This window comes from Mesoplodon densirostris, chromosome 2 (assembly GCF_025265405.1).
Source record: "Mesoplodon densirostris isolate mMesDen1 chromosome 2, mMesDen1 primary haplotype, whole genome shotgun sequence".
In the NCBI taxonomy this organism is placed as follows: domain Eukaryota; kingdom Metazoa; phylum Chordata; class Mammalia; order Artiodactyla; family Ziphiidae; genus Mesoplodon; species Mesoplodon densirostris.
Window position 1 is genome coordinate 184,663,648 of NC_082662.1, and position 21,982 is coordinate 184,685,629.

The window sequence follows — 21,982 nt, forward strand, 5'->3', positions numbered from 1 at the left end:
AGTGAGAGTTGATGTTGAGCTCTAATAATAATAGGGCCTGATAGACTGGTTTAATCTTAACTTTAGAATGGAATCCCTACATATGTCTTAAAAATGTTTGACTTTTGTGATTATTAAATAATAGGTTGAGTTGTGCTGTAAAATTGAGCAAAAATCAGGATCTTTGACGATCTGTAAAAAATTTTAGAAATACCCGAGTTCCTGAGCCATGAGTTGCTATTCTATGATTGTTACTAAAATAGTTTATTAGATTTATTTCTGCCCTGCACACACATACTATGCCAGTTGTTAGTTCATCATTACATATTTATATAGCCTGGAAGCACAGTGGCTACATTTAAGTTTAATTTTTTGACCTTGTATTGCTGTTACATGGATATTTTTATGACAGAGTATTTTCATATTATGTTTTTGAGTTTCACTTTAAAAATGATCACCAAAACCAGTCTTATATTTTGATCATTTAGAATCAGTCTGTTGCTTAAAATAAAAGCTCACTATTTTAAAAGGGGGTAATTTTAGCAAGTATTGATATTTCTTTGTTTAAAGTTGTATTCGTGAACATGCAAATCTCCTGGGGTGGTGTGCTGTGCATAAATGCACACTGCCTTCTGTGATCCTGTGCAAATGCTTTCCTTTTAGTATCTTACAGCTTGGTGGTACTTAAAATTTGTTGATAGTCTCAGAGTTGGTAAGTTATCTTTATTTAGGGAGATGGGTATGGGAGGCAACATTTTGTTATTAAAAACTGTTCTATATTAAGATTTTGTTTTAAAAGGACTGAAAAAGCTCTTAATATTAAGATCATCTTTGATACTATTTAATGAATTTCACTGCATTGACCTCTTTGATGGCCATTTTTAAGAGAGCACTTTAATTTATTGGATAAGTATTCAACTTGACTTAATTTGATAGGGGATTGCTATGTTTTCTTTAGAGGGCTTCAGATTTTTTTTTAAAGTTTAATTTCTCAGAGAAGCCTTTAAGCACATCTTGTTACTGTTTGCCTTTTCGGTAATCCATAATTACTGCAAGCTACATATTTACTTGAATAAAGCAGTGACAGCTTGTCTTCTAAACAATGACAGATTTTAAAATCATATATTTAGAAACCCTTTCATAGTTTCAAGGACAGTGAACTGTATGAACTTGTTTATTAGATATTAGTGCCTCCAGGGCTATAAAAAAGTAACAGACATTTAAATGAGTATCACACACAAGATATCGACATACCTTCCTTGGTCAGGCATTTATGTGGCGAGGATTATGCTCACTGAAGATACTTTTGGCACGCCATCACTTCAGCCAAGATGCTATCGAACATGCGCACCTCCCCCAGCAGTCTGCCTCCTGCGATTGCTTTTCACAGTGTCCAGAGTGTCCATCTGTCTGCCTGTCTTCGAGTTCCCCTTCTTGTTCATATGGGTCCTAGTCTTCTGAGGTTTTTCCTTTCTTTCATTTTCTTTCTCTTTCTTTAAACAAAAGAGCTGTGGTGGTTCGTTCTGTTTGGAGCCCTGTCGACTCTTGCTGACAGTTGATGCACTGAAGCTTTTTACATCTGCTGTTTTCCTGGCCGGACAATGCAGTGCTGTATTCTCTTCTCAGTATCCATATTTCTAATAAGAACACTGAGCTGCAATCAAAAGCAGCCAGAGCTAGAATGGAGTGCTTCGATTGTATTGGAAAAGAACAGGATTTAACTCTCTTTCGTTGTTGCCTGGCAGCTGCAGGAAGGATTTTGAGCAGTTTTACCAGGGTTTTAGTCTGTCATATGAAATCCAGGGTTCCTCAGCTGCTGCACAGGCAGGCAGCAGTTTAAATGTGGGCTTGACAGATGCTCTCTCTGACAGAGCAGAATTTAACGTCACTGCTGGGCTGAATCCCACGTGATTGTTTGCATTCATTTTGACTAAAAACCTAAGGTACGGAGAAGCTTAGAGATTTGCTTCCATGTGCTAAATTATATATATTCAGTGTAAGTGTAGTGATGAGTGAATAAAACAAAATTGGGATGATTATGAAATGAATGGTTATAATTTTATTTTTTTCCAGCTTATTTCCTTTTTTTTTTTTAACTTTACGCTCAAGCACAGGCTTTCTAAATGTTTTCAGTGTTAGATGTTGGTTTTCATGTTACATGATTTTATAGGGCATAAGCAATTAAAAGCTTTGATATGTAACTTAGTGTAATTTAACCCTTTCAGTGCACTCCTTCCCTTGACGTTTTTTTCCTCAAATTGTTCTGATTTTCGTTTTACTGATATCTAGTTGCGGCTCATAGACCATTTTTAATCAGTAACGTAGACATCTTCCCCGCCCCCCCATTTTCTAGGATTTATGTAAATCAGCTGCTGTGGATTGCTTTACTGACACGTGCTGTGATAGCCCACTTCTTTTTTACTCTTGTGCGGTTTCTAGTGTTCTTGAAGGCAGCAAAACTTTACTTTTAATCACTTTTTAATGTCAGCATTTATTTTTTATTTTTATTTTTCTTTAAAATTACATGTATGGCGGAATTCAACAAAATGATGTAATGGATAAAGCACACTTGTACAGGATCTTCTTGGTGGGTAATGAGGTTTTATTAATCATATTTATTTGTCCTAATATTTCAGGATGGTTTAGTAACTTGCCATCAAGCAAATTTTTCAGTAAACACTAGATATTCACTCTGAAATATTTTGCATGATTAGTCTGTTGGGCACCTTGCTGCTTTTTTTTCTGCAAGTACTGGGGCATTGTCCTTTTTTCTTTTTTTTTTTTTTTTTTTTAATAACCTGAATTATCAGTTTTTCCTCTGAGACTTTAGGAACCTTAACTCATAGAAATTTACCATTTTGAAACTTACACTGTATATTTGTAGTCATATATTTTTCATCCCATCTATCTTCCCCAGTAATGTGTGTAATTTCAAATATAGATTTACATTTTCTCTAATATTAAAATTTTTTTGTCCTCATGTTTTTTAGTATAGCTGATGAAATGTGTTTTGTAGTTTTAGGAATCCTAAGACTTTTTTAAAGGAGTGTATGTGATTTTCCTAGAAATGTTAGAAGGAACAGTAAGAGTTTTATAAATGGAAAATGTAAGGCCTAGAGCTTTGACTTTTTCTGGTTAAGTGTGAAGGAGAGAACTAAAACCCAGGTTTCTTGGCATTTAGTCCCTAAGTCCACCCATATTACATGCTCACTACTCTCTTTTTAAAAAAATTAATTAAGTTGTTATTTTTTGGCTGCATTGGGCCTTCGTTGCTGCTCACGGGCTTTCTCTAGTTGTGGTGAGCGGGGGCTACTCTTCTTTGTGGTGCGCGGGCTTCTCATTGTGGTGGCTTCTCGTTGCGGAGCACAAGCTCTAAGCATGTGGACTTCAGTAGTTGTGGCGCGCGGGCTCAGTAGTTGTGGTGCACGGGCTCAGTAGTTGTGGCGCACGGGCTCTAGAGCACAGGCTCAGTAGTTGTGGCGCACGGGCTTAGTTGCTCCGCGGCATGTGGGATCTTCCTGGACCAGGGTTCAAACCCTTGTCCCCTGCACTGGCAGGCGGATCCTTAACTGCTGCACCACCAGGGAAGCCCACACTACTCTTTTTTTTTTTTTTTTTTAATTAAACTTAGGTGGCAGAGTAATGCTTAAGTGCCTATTTAAAATAACTTATTTTATAAAAGTATAAGCGGCTTGTAGTAGATCATTATTTATCAATAATTCCTGACGTAGGATTTGACTATGCAACTAGCAGCAGTGACTAAATTCATGTTGTGTGCTAAGCCTACTTGAGCTGTTATATAAATGACTTTTTTTCTCATAATGGTTTTATTATTGTAATACCCATTTTAAAGATGAGGAACCAGTGTTTAGAGTTGTAAACTAATTATCCCAAATATCAGATGATTAGTGATGAGAAAGAGTCCAGCTGGGAATTAAAGCAAGATTAATAAGTCCTTATCCTCTCTTCTTAACTATTATGCTGCATGGCACTGCTGGAGAAATTGTGGGACTTTTTTCCTGTTACTAGCACAACATACCCAGAGATCATTCATAGCAGTATAAATGGATGTTTGTATTTTTGCTTTAATCAGTTGATCAGCAAATACATATCTGATCAACTACTGTGTGCCAACATTTGCAATTAGGCACAGCTTATTAAATGTTAGAGATACAAAGATGTTTTAGTTACATTCCCTGCCCTTTCTCCAGGAAGGATAAAGCAATTATTTGTGGCTGTTCTTCTGATTGGACCTTTTTTTTTGATGCCCACTAGATTTCTTATGGATCTTGATTATTAAGAGAACTCCATAGGTAACCTGCTGGTTAGTGGTTCCCTGAAGTATTAGGTGGAGCCCCTGAATTCCCAGTGGACTATTGTCTCAACTGTGTTTGGGATGGGGAAAGTGTTTACACAGCAAAGGAGACTCCTGAAAGCTAATGAAAGGGTACCTGTGTACTGAATCAGAATTTACTTTAAACTTCTAGGTACAACTGCATCCTGTTTCTTATGTTTAAGTTAAGCCAGTTAGGAACTTTACAGAAAAACAGCAGACGTGAGATAAAAGTTCCTTTAGTGACTTTTTCTAGCAACCTGCATGTTTCCAGCCAAGAGAAATGGTAAAAATCTTATGACAGGCAAGCTTGTAGAAGTTCTTCCTTTAGTCTAATTTCTTTTAACATCTGATTTCTATGGTTAAACTTTCTCAGTAAATGTGACAGATTTCTTTGTCAGACTTAGCAAACTGGCAGATTTTGTTAAGTTTTATAGTTATAAATGTCTTGTAATTTTTACTTGCATAGGTCTGTTTTTTAATTTTAGAACACATCCCTGGTGGGAAAATAGATGGATATTACTATTATATATGCATTATGGCCAGCATTGTCCAGGATCATTTTAGGATTTTCCTGGGCATGTCTAGAATATCCCCTAAGGATTCAGAATTTAAAGGCAGGATTTGCTATGCCTCCTAACTCTTAGTCTCTACTGGGTACAGAAATAATTATTACTTTTTTATTTATGTTGTTAATAGTTTCTGAGTGATTATTACATGATCAATCAGGTACAGATTTGTTCAATATGTAATAGGAAACACAAGTATTATACTATTCATCTATCTATATAAATTCAACTAAATGTCCTTGGTAAAAAGAAGAAGGGAGAAAGGGTTGTGGGGAGAACACTTCAGCCATGGTGGGTGATTTCTGTTCACTGAGAATGAGCTAATAGCCTTGAGTAATGTGAGGAGGGGAACATGAATCTGGTTTTCCCTACATTAGTCTCCATTCTTGTTTGTGCTTTAGTCTGACTCTTTGGCCCCTAAATGCAAGCCATTTATTTCACCTGAAGAACTAGCTGTCTTTTTCCAGTGCTGGAGAAAAATCTTAATGTTTTGGATTAGGTGTAATTTCCAACGTAGTACTCTGAAAAATTCCATTTGACACAGTTATTTAGATACCAATTTTAATTTTATTGGGATCAATCAGCAATTTTGCATAGCAGTGTTTGCTTGGAGTTTATATCTCTTGACTGTTTTGACTCAAAATCAGATGACATCTTTTTCATTACATAAAAGATTTGGACAAATAGCATATTTTTGGCTATTTAATATTAGTAGTTTTCCATTTTTGAAAAAAAATTATTGTGTTTATTAAGAATGTGGCATTTTCCTTTGAAGTTAATATAAGATTTATGAATCAGTTTCGCTTTTCTTTGAACTCACAAAGCAGGAATTAGCTGATTGCAAATTAGCAATCTCAGAATGACCACAAGTGTCAGTGTTTGCCTGCCTTACTCTTTCCTTCAGTTTTCACAAGCTTGTGCTGCAGTTTCTCGTATTGTTTAAGAATTTCTTTAGACTTGAAAGCAGAGCTAAATTTAAAAGTCTCTTTCAAAACTAACTGTAGACACCTTTATCTGGTTTAATTCCTACAAACTGTTAATGATCCTAAGGGAAAATGTAAGCATCTAAAATCAGCAGTAATTTGGCAAGTACTTTAATAGTAAAGGCAGGGACTTCCCTGGTGGTTCAGTGGTTAAGAATCCGCCTGCCAATGCAGGGGACTTGGGTTCGAGCCCTGGTCCAGGAAGATCCCACATGCTGTGGAGCAGCTAAGCCCGTGCGCCACAGCTATTGAGCCTGCGCTCTAGAGTCCGTGAGCCACAACTGCTGAGCCCACGTGCCACAACTACCGAAGCCCGTGCGCCTAGAGCCCGTGCTCCACAACAAGAGAAGCCCCCACTTGCCGCAACTAGAGGAAGCCCACGTGCAGCAATGAAAACCCAATGCAGCCAAAATTAAATAAATTAATTAATTTTAAAAAAATAGTAAGGGGGGCCTCCCTGGTGGCGCAAGTGGTTGAGAGTCCGCCTGCCGATGCAGGGGATACGGGTTCGTGCCCCGGTCTGGGAGGATCCCATATGCCGCGGAGCGGCTGGGCCCGTGAGCCATGGCCGCTGAGCCTGCGCGTCCGGAGCCTGTGCTCCGCAACGGGGGAGGCCACAACAGTGAGAGGCCCGCATACCGCAAAAAAAAATAAAATAAAAATAAATAAAAATAAATAAAAAAATAAAAAAATAAAAAAATAAAATAGTAAGGGCATACCCATACATCAGAGATATTTGGAGTTCAATTCCACACCACTGTAATCAGCGAAATCGCAATAAAGTGAGTCACATGAATTTTTTGTTTCCCAGTGCATAGAAAAGTTATGTTTACAGTATACTTTGTGAGATAATAGCATTATGTCTAAAAAAACAATGTACATATCTTAATTAAAAAATGCTAACCATGATCTGACAACATGGGGTTGCCATAAACTTCAATTTGTAAAAAAATGTATCTGCAAAGTGCAATAAAACGAGGTATGCCTTTTTGCTTGTATATTCTTTGGTTTCTCAGTAGCATAGCTGTTTCTTTTTAGCACGAATCAACTAGAATCTTTCAGTTGTTATTTGGCACGCATGGAATAGTCTTAGAGGTTAGAGCTGGGATTATCAATGAAGGCAGTACTGGGCTTGATACTACTTACCTAGGAGGTGTTCTAGAAGTTTACGAGGGAAGGTGTGTTTGGTTGACAAAATAATTGAAGGGCATTTAGTGAGTGTGGCCAGGGAAGGTAGTCTGTAGTGTGGGAGACAATCTTTGAAAACAGCAAGGCCTTCTGAGTGTCTCAGTGTGTGTGTGTGTGTGTGTGTGTGTGTGTGTGTGTGTGTGTGTGTGTGTGTGTGTGTGTGTGTGACCTTCTTTAAATGAATCTAAAACATAATTGTAATACAGAGTATATTGCTAGGATATTGGTTTCCATTAAAAATTTTACATACATAGGTTAATGTTACCTGTGCATTTAAGTTTAGATTGTTAGAGGGGTCAGTGTAAAATATTTCTTACATAGAGTTGTGAAGCCTACTAGGTCTGCACCTTTAAATTGTTTCAGGCGTCTTACTCCTGACTCCCTGCTCCCCAGCACATAAGAGTATTTAAAAATATTAACACTATTAATTCATTACAAAGTGTGACAGTTTGTAAATTCAGGTAGATATAATATGTTAGAACTTACAAGTCCACTAAAACTCCACAAAGAAGCATAGTTACCCAAATATAAATTATTAGTGTTGAAAAATGCTTCTTATTTAATAGCTTTAGTAGATAAGGAATGAATGCAAAAGTCAGAAGTAACTAAATAGAATGTTTTCCCCAAAGGGCCTTTTTTTTTTTTTTTTTCCTTTTTGCTGTATGCGGGCCTCTCACTGTTGTGGCCTCTCCCGTTGCGGAGCACAGGCTCCGGATGCGCAGGCCCAGCGGCCATGGCTCACGGGCCCAGCTGCTCCGCGGCATATGGGATCCTCCCAGACCGGGGCACGAACCCGTATCCCCTGCATCGGCAGGCGGACTCTTAACCACTGCGCCACCAGGGAGGCCCCCCAAAGGGCCTTTTTGAGGTGACCTGGGAACATTGAATGTACTTGATTCTAAATTCATGTACGTAGTTGTCTTCAGAATGATTGTTTATGGTCTGGTTGGCAATATGGACTTCAGTATAAAGAAACTTTGCAAAGGTTTCAAAACTTTGCAGAAGAGACAGGCAAAGGTTATAGGATTAGGAAGGGGTAAGGGTTGACTTTAGGGTTTGATTTCTTCCCCTCCCTCATTTCTTAGAGGATGCCCAACGGATTCACTTACGTTCAGCAAATATATTAAGCATATACACAAATTACAGGAGCATATGAGATAGTACATCATTAGGTTCCTTTTTTTCAAGGGATTTCTAGGCTTGATGGGTACACAAATCATTGTAAAGATGGCACAGATAACCAGAAGTAAGTGTTATATAGTTATTTACAGTTTTTCCCTTCAGGTAGAGTTTATCTTGTACAATTCACTGTGGTCTCACTCAGTTTCACTGCTTTGATACTTTTGATCTTCCCAATTGGAGTTTTTTTTTTTTAAAAATAAATTTATTTTATTTTATTTATTTTTGTCTCCATGGGGTCTTTGTTGCTGTGTGCGGGCTCCCTCTAGTTGTGGCGAGCAGGGCTTATTCTTCGTTGCGGTGCATGGGCTTCTTATTGTGGTGGCTTCTCTTGTGGAGCACGGGCTCTAGGCGTGCGGGCTTCAGTAGTTGCGGCATACGGGCTCAGTACTTGTGGCTCGCGGGGCTCTAGAGCGCAGGCTCAGTAGTTGTGGTGCACGGGTTTAATTGCTCCGAGGCATGTGGGATCTTCCCGGACCAGGGCACGAACTGTGTCCCCCTGCATTGGCAGGCGGATTCTTAACCACTGTGCCACCAGGGAAGTCCTGTAGTTTGTTTTATGTTACATTTTTATCTGTTTAATCTTTATGTATTTCTAATATTTTATCCCCTTTTAATAAATAAAAAGAGGGCTCACAGATAATACAGTTGCTGAGTTTTAGTGAACTAAAATTAAAAAAATGAAAATTTATATATTTGTTTGTACCCTCCACTTTTTTAGTGTCTCCCTGATTAGTTATTAATTAACATATTGAGTATTTTTCTTTTTCATAAATATCCTCATAGTAGACTTTGAGTTTTATCTATATTTCCTCTGTAACTTTTCACAGAATTTGTATTTATTAACATCTCTGGAATTTATAATGTTTCACAACATTTCAGTTACCTGTCTTAGTATGTGTGATTTCAGATAGTTAAGTATGTACAGGTCTGTGTTTTATTTTAGCTTCCTCAGTCAGTTTCTTGAATCATTAAATGGTAAAACATTGAATATTTTCTTATAAAGCTTACAATATTGTTATTTCCCTTTCTACCTATATTGCCAGTAGCTATAATCTTTGGTCCCAAAACAACGAAATTAATATAATTCCAAACGTGTAACCTTTGATACAGGGAGCTGGGAAGGAGAATATTATTTATTCACACGAAACAAAAGAAGAGCAAATTTATAAGCTATAGAGCAAAATTATAAGCTGTATGGGTTTGAAGGAACTCACATTGAATTATGTCTTCAAACTTAATCAGTTAATTGGACCCTTTGGGTTGTACTGTAATGGCATTGTTCCTATTGAAAAGGTATTACTTACATTAGAATAATGGAATTTCAGAGCAGAATTGGACCTTTGAGGTCATCTAAAAATCTAGTTTCCTCGTTTTACAGGCAAGGTGGTAACTAAGACCCTGAGAGGTTGTGATTTTTCTCAAAGGTCTTCTCTTAATGTGGCAGGGCCAAAGCTAGAACCTAGAGCTCAAGACTTGTAAATCAAGCTTTTTTTTTTTTTTTTTTTTTTTTTGCACTGATTTATTCTGTCTCTAGTTAACATCAGTGTATTTGTTTTTAGTCCATGGATCCATAAGCTACACAAATGAGCCTGTGGACCTTCTACGTTACGCATATCCCTCTGCCACTATAAAAACAATTCTGCCAGTTTTAAGTGAGAATGATAATGCTTTTATTAAAACTCAGTGAGAAAGAATTGTTCATTTGTACCAGAAGGTATGTGATCATTATAGACTTTGGTGTTAAAGGAGATCAGTACTCATGCTTTGGTTTGTTTCTAATTGCAGTGCTGTGATTAACATTTCCTCTACATTCATGTGGATGTAATTTTTTAATCTACAGATAAATAATTTTTAAAAGCCTGACATTTCCCCAGTATGAAAGAATACCTCTTTAAAGATTTTGTGTTCTGTCTCACTCTCTTTTCCTCTCTTTTGATCCAAATTTTTATTGCTGTATTAGTGTGGGTTCTCCAGAGGAACAACCAATAGGATAGATAGATTGATCATAAGGAATTGGCACATGTGCTTAGGGAGACTGAAAAGTCCCAGGATTTACAGTCGTCAGGCTGGTGACCCAGGGAAGCTGATGGGATAGTATAGCTTCAGTCTGAGCCTGAAGGACTGAGAACCAGGAGGGCCGGTGGTGTAAGCTCCAGTCTGAGGCTAAGGCAGGAGAATACCCATGTCCCAGCTTGACCACTGCCAGGCAGAGTGAATTCTCTTTTATTTTGCCTTTTTGTTCTGTTCAGCCCTTCAGTGGATTGGATGAGTCCCATCTCCTTTGGGGAGGGCAATCTGCTTTACTCAGTCTGCTGATTAAAATGTTAGTCTTATCTAGAAACATCTTCACAGACACATCCAGAATAATATTATAACCAAATGTCTGGGATATTAATTCCTTATCAAATAAATGATTTGCAAGTATTTCCTCCCATTCTTTGGGTTGACTTCTCACTCTGTTGATAGTGTCCTTTGATGCATAAAAGCTTTTAATTTTGATGAAGTTCGGTTTATCTGTTTTTCTTTTGTTTCCTGTACTTTTTGGTATCATATCCATGAAACTGATGTCAAATCTAATGTCATGAAGCTTTTACTCTTTGATTTTTTTCTATAAGTCTTAAAGTTTCAGCTCTTAAATTTAGGCTTCTGATCCGTTTTGAGTTAATTTTTGTATATGATGTAAGATAATGGTCCAACTTCATTCTTTTGCATGTGCATATCCAGTTTTCCCAGCATCATTTGTTGAAAAGACTGTCCTTTCCCCGTTGCATGGACTTAGCAACTTTCATGTACGTGAAAGTTTATTTCTGGGCTGTCTTATTCCGTTGGTCTATAGGTCTGTCTTTATGCCCTACTACAGTGTTTTGATTACTGTATCTCTGTAGGAAGGTTTGAAATCTGGAAGTTTTAGTCCTCCAACTTTGTTCTTTTTCAAAACTAGTTTGCCTCCTTGGGGTTCCTTGAGATTCTGTATAAATTCTAGGATGAGTTTTTCTTTCTGCAAAAACACCTTTGGGATTTTGACAGGGATTGTGTTAAATCTGTAGATTGCATTGGGTAGTATTGAAATCTTAATATAGTTAATTCTAGCAGTCCATGAACATAGACATCTTTCCATTTATTTATGGCTTTAATTTCTTTCAGCAACACTTTGTAGTTTGCAGTGTACAAGTATTTTTGCTTCTTGGTTAAGTTTATTCCGGAGTATTTGATTTTTTAAAAGCCATTACAAATGGGATTGTTTCCTTCGTTTCTTTTTTAGATTGCTCATGGGTAGCGTATAAAAGCGCAGTGGGTTTTTGTGTGTTGATTTTGTGCCCTGCAATTTTGCTGAAATAGTTGATTCGTTGTGGTAGGGCGTCTGTTCCCTGCACAACCTCCCCACCCCGGGAATCTTTAGGTTTCTACATAAACATCTTGTCATCTGCAAAGAGATAATTTTATCACTTCCTTTCAGATTTTGGATGTCTTTTATTTCTTTTTTTGACTAATGGCTCTGGCTAGAACTTCAGGTACTATGTTGAGTAGAAGTGGGGAAAGTGGACATCTTGTTCCTGATCTTAGGGGAAAAGGTTTCAATCTTTCATCATTGTGTATGGTGTTAACTGTGGATTTTTCATATATATATATAACCTTTATGATGTTGAGGAAGTTTCCTTCTGTTCCTGGTTTGTTGAGGGTTTTTAATTTTTAAATCATGGAAGAATGTTGACTTTTGTCAAATGCTTTTTCTGCATTAATTGAGATAATCGTGAAGTTTTATCATGAGGTTATTTTCCCTTCATTCTGTTGATGTGATGTATTACACTGATTGAGTTCCATATGTTGAGCCATCCTTGTATTCCAGGAATAAATCCTGTTTGGTCATGGCATATAATCTTTTCAGTATTCTGCTGAATTTGGTTTGCTAGTTCTTTTCTTATCTTTGTATAGAGAATGTCTCTTTATGGAAAGAAGATGGTTTAACAGTTATTAGTCTCTCATTATTTGGGGCAGTGAGCTGGACACATAGACATACACACACATACACACTTACAGACAAATACACATGTATGCACATTATGAATAATTAAATACATATGTAATTATATTTCTAATTTTTAAACTTCTATTCATTCATTTATTCAGTCACTGGCTTCCTCCATTAGATTGCCAGTCTCATAAGGGCAGGGACCACATGGCTTCTGTTTATACTGATGCATTCCCAGTTTCTTGTTTGGTACTTGATGCTCTCGGTGAAAGTATGTGGAATGAATAAATAAATTTTGTTTCTCTCAGTAATCTTTTGTATTTTTACCATCTTCATTTAACAGATTAAAGCAGTTTAACCAGTATAACACTAGTGAATTAGTAATGCTAAGGCATGGATTTGTTTTAATTAATTACTTAATGTATATTTATTAAGCATATATACCATGCATCAGGCTCTCTGTAACAGGCATTGGACATGTGATGGACAGTCCCTGACCTCAAGTAATTGATGGTCTGGTTGTAAGAAGTAGACAAGTAATTATATAGCATAATGAGAAATTTGATAGAGGTATCAAGTCTATATATTTAACAGGCATACCTCATTTTATTATACTATGTGCTTTGCAGGTTTTGCTTTTTTTTTTTTTTAATAAATTGAAGGTGTGGCAACCCCGCCTTGTCAGAGGATGGCTAGCATTTTTAAACAGTAAAGTTTTTTTTTAATGAAGGCATGTACATTTTTTAAAGTCATAATGCTATTGCACACTTAATAGACTATAGTGTAGTGTCAACATAACTTTTATATGCACTGGGAAACCAAAAAAATTTGTGTGACTCACTTTATTGTGATATTAGTTTACTGCAGTAGTATGGAACCAAACCTGCAGTATCTCTGAGGTATGCCTGTATAGATATACTATATTATATTTTAGAAATGTGTCAGCTGTTTTCTGTATTGGCAAACATTGTATACATATGCCCCCAAGTTATGACAAGTCTACTTAAAATTTGTGTTAAAGTGTTTTGTTCCTGAAACCTTTAGTGCTTTTCAGCCTCATTGTGATTTGCTCAGAGTTGCAGTTTCCTTTTTGTACATAGTTTTTCCAAAATACTTGAAGACTCACTCAGTGAACTTAAAAATTAAGTTGCTGAAAGAAAAAAATCCTGATACTTGGGAATTCTGAATATCAAATCCAGATTTCATGGGAATGAGTTACTTTTTTAAAAGGAAAAACATGCAACTGTAAATTAGTATCTGTTTACTTTTTTAAACTATTACTTTTCCTCTCATAAGTACAGTAGTCAAAGAGGTAGATTATAAACTCCTAGAATCTGCATATATATTCTGTATGTTTTCCTCATTAAGCAATTTCAGTATTTCATTAAATTTCATATAAATAGCATCTTTCAGAATTAAATATAGTATATTTTGCATACTGATGCTTGTTACAAATATTCTTTCTTATGATATTTTATATTATGGTTTTATTTTCTACTTGTTTAAGCAGCAAATACCACTATTCTGTCTCTCAATACCAGAAGATTTTAGGTTATCTCATTTGCTAAAAGAAGGCAAGGAAGGACTGTAAACAGTTTACTTTGTTTTTGTCTTGTTACGTTTTGCAAATATGATTCTATCACTATTTCTCCCATCCCTTTTTATCAGTTACTTCTTTTCCAGAATGCCTCAAGTCTTAGTGAAATTGTAATGATTCTGACTTTTTAAGAGAAAGCAGGTTTTCCTCTCCAGTTAGCACAACTTGTCAGCTCTTTTAGTTGTTTTTGTGCTGATACTTTTCTTTTCCCAGCTGAGTAGTATTTTCCCCCAATCCAAATATCTTTAAATATATAGAACTGTCGGCTTACCCCACGTTACTGCCAATTATTATTTCTGTTTCTTAATATATGCCAGATATACCACTATGTAGCCTTTGAAAAACTATTTCACCTCTGTCTCTTCATCTTTAGAGTAAAGGGTGCTGGGATTGGACTATATGGTTTCTGAGGTCCTTTATGCAATGCAAATTTATTTAAAAATTATGCAGGTCAGAGTAGAATGAGCTTTTAGCTCTTAGTATTGGCTAGGGCGTCCTAGAAATGGCCATGAACTAACGACTTGATTAGCAAAACTCTCCTGGTTTTCATTCCAGGAGCCCACAGCCTACTGAAGTGTCATAGCTGTGTATGTTCTTGTGCGTTTGAGCTTATTTGTGTGTGTTTACTTCAGAATTAAGCAAAGTTATACTGTAGTGACTTTTTGCAACTCAGAATTTTCAGTGAATCTGAGAAGACAAAATTAGATAACACTCTTCTGGTTGCAATTAACAGATTCTGCTCAACTAGTTAAGACAAAAATTGTTTGTGTGGGGTGCACAGAATGAGATGAGGGATTTTAATGGCTCTTAGAATCAAGAAGAGTTAGCAGGAGAATAGCTCTTACAGGCCATTAGAACTAGATAGATATGATGAGGGATATTGTATTCCATGTGTTTTCTTGTATGCTGGTAATGTTGCAGGAAGGGGGACCCCTTCCAGGGCCCGAGAGCGGGCTCTTGTCTAACACTCGGAAATGAATTGTCCGAGGAGACACGCGTGCTGACAAAGCAAGAGACTTTATTGGGAAGGGGCGTCCTGGCGGAGAGCAGGAGGGTAAGGGAGCCCAGGAGGACTGCTCTGCCGCCTGACTCGCAGTCTCAGGTTTTATGGTGGGGGGGTTAGTTTCCGGGTCGTCTCTGGCCAATCATTCTGACACAGGGTCCTTTCTGGTGGCGCGCAGAACCGCTCAGCCAAGGTGGATTCCAGTGAGGAGGATTCTGGGAGGTTGGTAGGACATGTGGACTGGCATCTCCTCTGTCCTTTTGACTTTTCCCATATTCTTCCAGTTGATGGTGTCTTGTTAGTTCCGTGTTCCTTACAGGATCTTCTGTCGTAAAATAACTCATGCAGATTGTTACTGTCCTTGCCTGGCCAGGGCGGGCGGTTTCAGTCAGTGTTTTCCCTAACAGTAACTTCATTATGTCCTTCTGCAGATGGGTTTTCTCCATGGGTCAAGAGACACGGTTATCTGTAATTTTAGACTTAACCTCCTTATAGCCTTGTGACTGTCGAGCTCCAATTTATAAAACACATATCAAAGAAGAACTCTCAATAGACCTAGCCCAGGACGTATGTCTTGCCCAGTGACCAGGAACCAGGGGCTTATTGCCAAAAGGAATGATTTGGAATGGGAAAGGGTCATCAAGCAAAGATTGCTTACTTGGTAAACATAAAATGCCCATTATTGATATTTAAAGGGGTCTAGTTTTGTAGACAGAAATACCTAAGGGGGTAATAATTTGTAATGGAAAAGACTTTTCTTTTCCATTCTAGTGCTGTATTCTAGTGATTTTGATCTAAGTCTACTCTATTCAGGTGAAGAGGGCTTTGATTTGGATTCAACCAGCCTTATAGTCAAATGCAGACAGAAGGAGGTCTCCATATGTGTGTGCTCATTGTTTTTCCTGTCTCATTTCCTTTATTTTTCTTCCTTCTCTGTGTACTTAAACCATACCCAATGAGTCTGTATTTACATATAAGGATTTAAAAGTAATATGGTTAAAGCTTAATCTTGTTATTTTATTATATAATGTCTAGTTAATTTCTATTTAATGATTATCCCTTGGCTTCTGATTTTTAAAAGTCTAGACTCAGTTCAATATGACACACATTTGTTGAGTGTTCTAGGTACTAGATTTACAAAGATGAGTAAAAGCTGTTGTGTCCCCAACACAAACTTAGAGAAAAATATAAATCAGAAATTTCAGCACGTTAAATGAAGTTAAATGTTTAATATGCTCTCCACCTTAATAATAACTCACTTTCTTTACATTTAAATTTTTACTTGAATATAATTTACTTGTAGTGTAATGACCATATCATTAATAAGCTTGACAAGTTTTCACAAACTTAACACATCCATGAAACCAGCATCCAGAGTGACTCAGTTTCAACCACACAATGTATAACTAAATGCATAACAGTGAAAATATTGGGAAAGGATGTTCTGCTATCTTCGGGGACCTTTTTCCCAAAAAAGTTTTTGCTAGTTGCCTCTGCTGCTATTATTTTTTGCAGTAAAGAATGGTTTCTTTGGCTTTTTAACTGAATGCCAGGAATCCCACTGAATTCCAAGTGAAATACATTCTCTGTGTTAGTACTAATTTTTATAATCATTTAAAAAAAAAGATACTTTGGGATAGCTTATCATTCCAAATGATTTTACCATTCCAAATTTTTGAAGAAAATGTAATATGATTAAAATTAGCATTGTTTAGCAGGACTTCTTTAGAAATGTTTCTGTGGTTGTAGTAGTGATTTTTATTATTATGGATTTATGTAACTTCCGTGATACTTATCAAATTTCCTTCACTTGAATACAACTAGAATAAAATCTCCATGAGTTACTAGTTGTTTTTGAGATTTACACTTGTAGCTTTCTATAAAGAAAAATGTTTTAATGAAGAATTTAGTGTGAATATGATTGAAACTATTGCACTAAATATAGATAACTTTTGAAGTATCTTAAGCATTTCAGAGGCATTTATTCTTGAGTATATAATTGATGTACTTCAATACATAGCATATTTCCTTGTATATATTACATGCTTAGTAATTAGTTGAGATTTGTTATTCAGTTTTTAAGATATTTTCAACCACTCTTAAATGTAACAAATCTCATCTTTATAAATGGATTATTTCCCCTGAATATTTTAAAAGGCATTTAATTTGAAATATTTGCTTTTTTTTAATGAACTCAAAGTAACACTTTCATCTTTCAAATGTGAGATTATGTATCATTTATTCATTTTGAGACTCTTTAAGGGAAAAAAAGATTGACTTGATTTTTAAACTGGTAATGACATTTCTGAGAATATTATAATTGCCAGCAATTAAGCAAATCATTGAATAGTTGAAAAATACTACCTACTTACAATAACTACTGAATGGTAACAATTTAAATATATTCCCACTAAAGATTTCTCTTACTGTTTCACAACCAATAGCATAAAAGATAAGGGGAGGTTTTTCCTTTTTTTTTTTTTTTTTTTTTTTAGTGGAGTGACTGAGAGAGAGACAGATACGGAATTTCATTGCAGTAATTAAATGAAAGTGTTTATTATGCAAAGGAACTTTAACATACCCATTTTTATTCTTTTAAAGGAGGGTGCCTCAGCCCGTAAGACGCAGACTCCTGCAGCACAGCCGGTACCAAGACCAGGTAAAGATATAAAACTTTTTGATTTTTGTTTTTTTCTATAATCATGACAGTGAAAATTTTTGATAATGTATAATGCTTTGAAGGAATTGAAATTTTACGTAAAATAGTTCAAAACTAGTATAAGAACGTTTATTTGTAAATAGGTATAGTTGAAGAGTTAAAGAAAATTTTTAAGAAAATGTTTTTAAGATTTTAGAAAAATGTTTTAAAAAGCTATTTATTATGTACCCATTCCCCCATCAATTCCTTGTTTGAATTCCATGATAGTACGGTGGATGTGATTTTTGTTTATTCCTACAGAAGCATAGAACCATAATTTTAATAGACTGATAAGCAGCTTTGATGTTTAGATTTTCAGATATCTGTGTTATTGAGCATATTAGGTTCTATAATCATTTTTTAAAATATGTATGTTAATAAGCAAGGGTAGTATTGAAGTTACTGTGTTGGCCAAAATGTTTGTTAGGGTTTTTGTAACGTCTTATGGAAGAACCTGAACGAACTTTTTGGCAACCCAGTATGTTAGCAGTATTTTCTTTTCCTCTTCCTAGTACCTAAAAAGATTGATCTTTATAAATGCATGTAGATATGAACGCTATATTCATTTTAGGTGTTTTGGGTTTGATTTTAGTGTTCGTTTGTTTTATTTTTGCATTTAGCATAGTATCAGTGCTGTTAAAAGTGGCTATGAAGAAAATGAAAAGAATTGAAAAGGCACAGTCGGGAATTTGACTGGGTGATCTTCCTTTTCAGTTTGTTAGTGTCAGTAGTACAGATTTGTATATCTTTTTATTCATAGTACATTCGTACATAGGCTCATTCTAAAATTATGTAGATTACAGGTATTCACATTTCTGGAAGCACTTTAAAAGCATGATGTTAAGAGGTTTATATTGGGATGGTTTTGTAGGCTCTTTCACTGTGTTTTGGATCCATAAACCTGGGTCTTGACATGACTAGTATTTACTTTTTTTTTAAATGACGGGTTTGTTCGAAATCTTTGTTAAATTTGGAGCACATTGGATATAATTTTTTCAGATGACAGGACCATGGCACTATTTTTCAGTAGAGAAGACCATTCCAAAAGCTGTTAATGAGAGTATAAGGAAGAGCAATTAAATTTAATAAATATTATTTGAATGCCTTCCATGTACTCAGTCCCAGAAACTAGGAGAAGCTAAAGGAGCTCTTTTCAGGAATGAAGAAAAATGTCAAGGAAATAAGAATGGGCAGACTGAGTTGGACCCAAGGAATATAGCCTGCAAAGTAGAGGAATATTGTGGAGGCAGTTGAATGATAGATACAGAATTGTTTGTTTTCCCTTGGAAGGGAGGGATGGCAGGCTCTAGTTGGTCAGTCTAAAGAAGATCACATGAGAAATTCAGAAATGGTATAAAAAGGAAGAAATCACCACCTGAGGATCCTAACTCTGTTTTGTGCTGTGTGATAAATAACTGTCTCCATTTTACATTTTCTCAAAATCATTTGGCAGACAAAGGAAAGGGGTAGGGTGGCACTGATACCTGAGTAAAGCCGGTGGTTCAAGTGTGCCATGTAATAAAGTGAAGGGGGCTGGGTTCTACCAGCTGGTTAGTTATGTGATCCTGGGGAGGTCACATGTGAGGTAAGGAGCTGTGGGTCTTCTCAGCTCCTAATATTCCATCTTTCTTTTTCAGTTGTTCTGCCATGGTGATTAACATGGTTGACATTAATCTTATCTAATGCCTCATAACAAATACTCTGACGCCCATCCATGTGAGGTCTCCTCTCCTTTCACTCCCTGATTGACTCCCATAGGTCCACAGTCCCTACCCACCATTCCAAAAGCAGTGATTAATTATTTTATAAGTTTTTAATGCTCATTGGTCAGTAAGACCTGACTTGAGTGGGCGTTAGCAGTTTGTCATCTTTGTCTCGATCAGTGAATTTTTGCTTTGCAGATGGTTAAATGTATTTGCTTATTGGGTGATGCCCAATTTTGAAGGCATATTGTGCAATATATGGCATGTTCACCTGGATTATCTTTTTAAAATTGAAAAAAAAAAGAAAACCACACAAAACATTTCTGGCAATGTAACGTTATACATGAGACAGCATAGATCTATACTGTTATTTGTTAGATAGAGTTTGAATTATTTGGAAATAGAGCACTGAACTACCTGTTCTTTTTCCCTTCAGTGAAGGAACTCAAGGATGGTGTTCCTTTTTTTTTTTTGGCTGTGCTACGAGGCATGTGGGATCTTAGTTCCCCGACCAGGGATTGAACCCGTGCCCCCTGTATTGGAAGGCGGATTCTTAACCACTGGACCACCAGGGAAGTCCCATGGTGTTCCGTTTTTGATCATTTTTTCTTATTTATTCTTTCATCAAAAATTTATTTAGCACTAATGGTGCCAGGCAAGTCCCTGGGTCAATTTAATATTTTAAAGTGTCTACAGTTATTCCCAACTTCTAAACATTCATTTAGGGAATGTAACTAACAAGAGGCACATGCCTTCCAGTGAATTAAGAAACACAAGCCTGTAATAAACTGCAGTCCTGGAACTTAATGTTGTTTCCTTTTGTAGCCACATTAAACCTCTTGCGCATATCCCTGCTCTTGCTGCCTCTTTCTAAAGTACGTCACGTACTTCACTTCTCCAGCTCTCATTCTTTATTCTGTTTCATAGGTCTTCTGCAATGGGTAGGTGAGTACCCATAACTCTGTAACTCTAGTTTATCTGCTTACTGGTCATGTGAGATTGAGAGAGAGAGTTAGCCCTGTTCAGTGATCCACTTTATAACCTAGGTGTTGGTTGGATTACCTCATTCCATAGTTTTAAATCTACGTGCTGATGATTTTCAAACTTGTGTCCCTAATTCTTCCTACCTCTGGTATCATCTGTTTAACATTTGGATGTGCCATAGGCGTCTTAAAACTGATTAAACCTTAACACCTTTGCCCTTCGATATTTTCCCCAAGATGTCTTACTTCACATTCTTCTGCTTCTTCATGAATAAATGACACCGCTCTCAACTCTGTTTCTTAAGTCCAAGACTTAGGAGATACTCTTTATTTTTCACGTTTGCTAATTCCTCTCATCTAATATGTCAGTGAGTTCTGTCAGATTTACCTTTTCTGTACTCCAGATTTATCTGTTCTCTTTATCTCCACTGCCACAACTCAAGTCTAAGCCACCAGCATTTCTCTAGACTAGTGCATCTTAAAGTATTGATATTAGTCCACTACCTGTTTAGTTCTGGTCCCTAACAAGATACAGATAGGAATTGAGGGTACAGTACTGGCACAACATCCAGGTGCACGGCCAGTTTTCTACCTGTTCATTGTTACTGTATTTTATTTAGTTGACCTTGGAAAGTTTACAGAAAAACCTTATGCTTAACCGCACATAATTTGGGTAGCACCACTATAGAATATCGGTGATAGTCCTAACTGAGCTTCCTGCTTTCACGGTTGTCCCCCTTTTGATCCCTTATCTAAATTTATTGTTTTTCCCTTACAGAAGGTGTGATGTGAAAATCAAATTATGTCACTTTCTGGCTTAAAAGTTACAGGGTTTTCCAGTGGCACTTAAATAACAAACTTAACATTGCCTAGAAAGCCCTACATAAAGTGGCTCCTACGTGTATTTTTAACCTCATCTCCTGCCACTCTTCGTTTTGTCCCCATGGTCTGTCTGCACATTTGCAGTTCCATAAGCATGACAGTTTCTTCCTGCCTTTGGCATTTGCCCACATTCCTACCTCTTATCAAGACTGTTCTTTCACTTGTTCTTTGCAAGTTGGCTCTTTTTTGTCCTTCAAACCTCAGCTTAAATGCCATTTCCTTTGAGAGGCTTTTTCTAAGCATTTTGTCTAAAGGACACTTTAATATCAGTATACATTCTCTTTGCTCCTTAATATTATGTAGTCAAATTTGTTTATATGTGTTTGTTTGCCTATTTGTTATGGTCTGGTTCCCCTACTTTACTGAAAAGTCTTTGAGGGCAGGGATTATTTCTGTTTTATTTATCATCATAAAAAATAAGAACCTAGCAGAGTGCCTTGTACATAGGCTGTGAATAAATACTTAAGTAAAGAATATTAATTATATTTGAAGTCAAGCATAGTAACAGTAGTTGCCTCTTCTCAGCATTGCGTTTGCGGAAGGCAGTGGTAGTGGTAGAGGCTCAAGAAGCAGTAGCAGTTTACATCAGCGGTGGCCGCGAGGTTCAGTGAATGGTAAATATGCCCAGGGCCCAGGACCTGGACAGCTTGCCTTGTTGTTTTTAAGACTCTTAAAACAGAATCAAGATGTAGAAGTTGTTATCTCTGATTTATGGTTGGGGACAACTGAAGCTGAGCGGCATTCCTCTTAGCGTGCCGGGGTAATTTGCCTGCCAAGCGGCACAGTGGGGATAGAATCGAGATCATCCGAGTACAGGCTCTTGCTCTCCATCACTCTCCTTGTGGACTCGTTTTATTCTGCTCTCTCCTCCCCCACCCTTTAAATCAAGCTTATCCTTAGCCTGTTCATCTT

General features: G+C 36.7%; 1 protein-coding gene across 1 annotated transcript in view; it reads left to right on the forward strand.

Annotated features, from left to right (window-relative positions):
- CDC73 (cell division cycle 73) overlaps positions 1 to 21,982 on the forward strand; it is a 94,517-nt gene that overhangs the window by 50,220 nt on the left and 22,315 nt on the right. Inside the window, exon 11 of the mRNA XM_060091448.1 lies at positions 17,406 to 17,463. Within this exon, the coding sequence (XP_059947431.1) occupies positions 17,406 to 17,463 (58 nt within the window). The remainder of the gene's footprint in view (positions 1 to 17,405; positions 17,464 to 21,982) is intronic.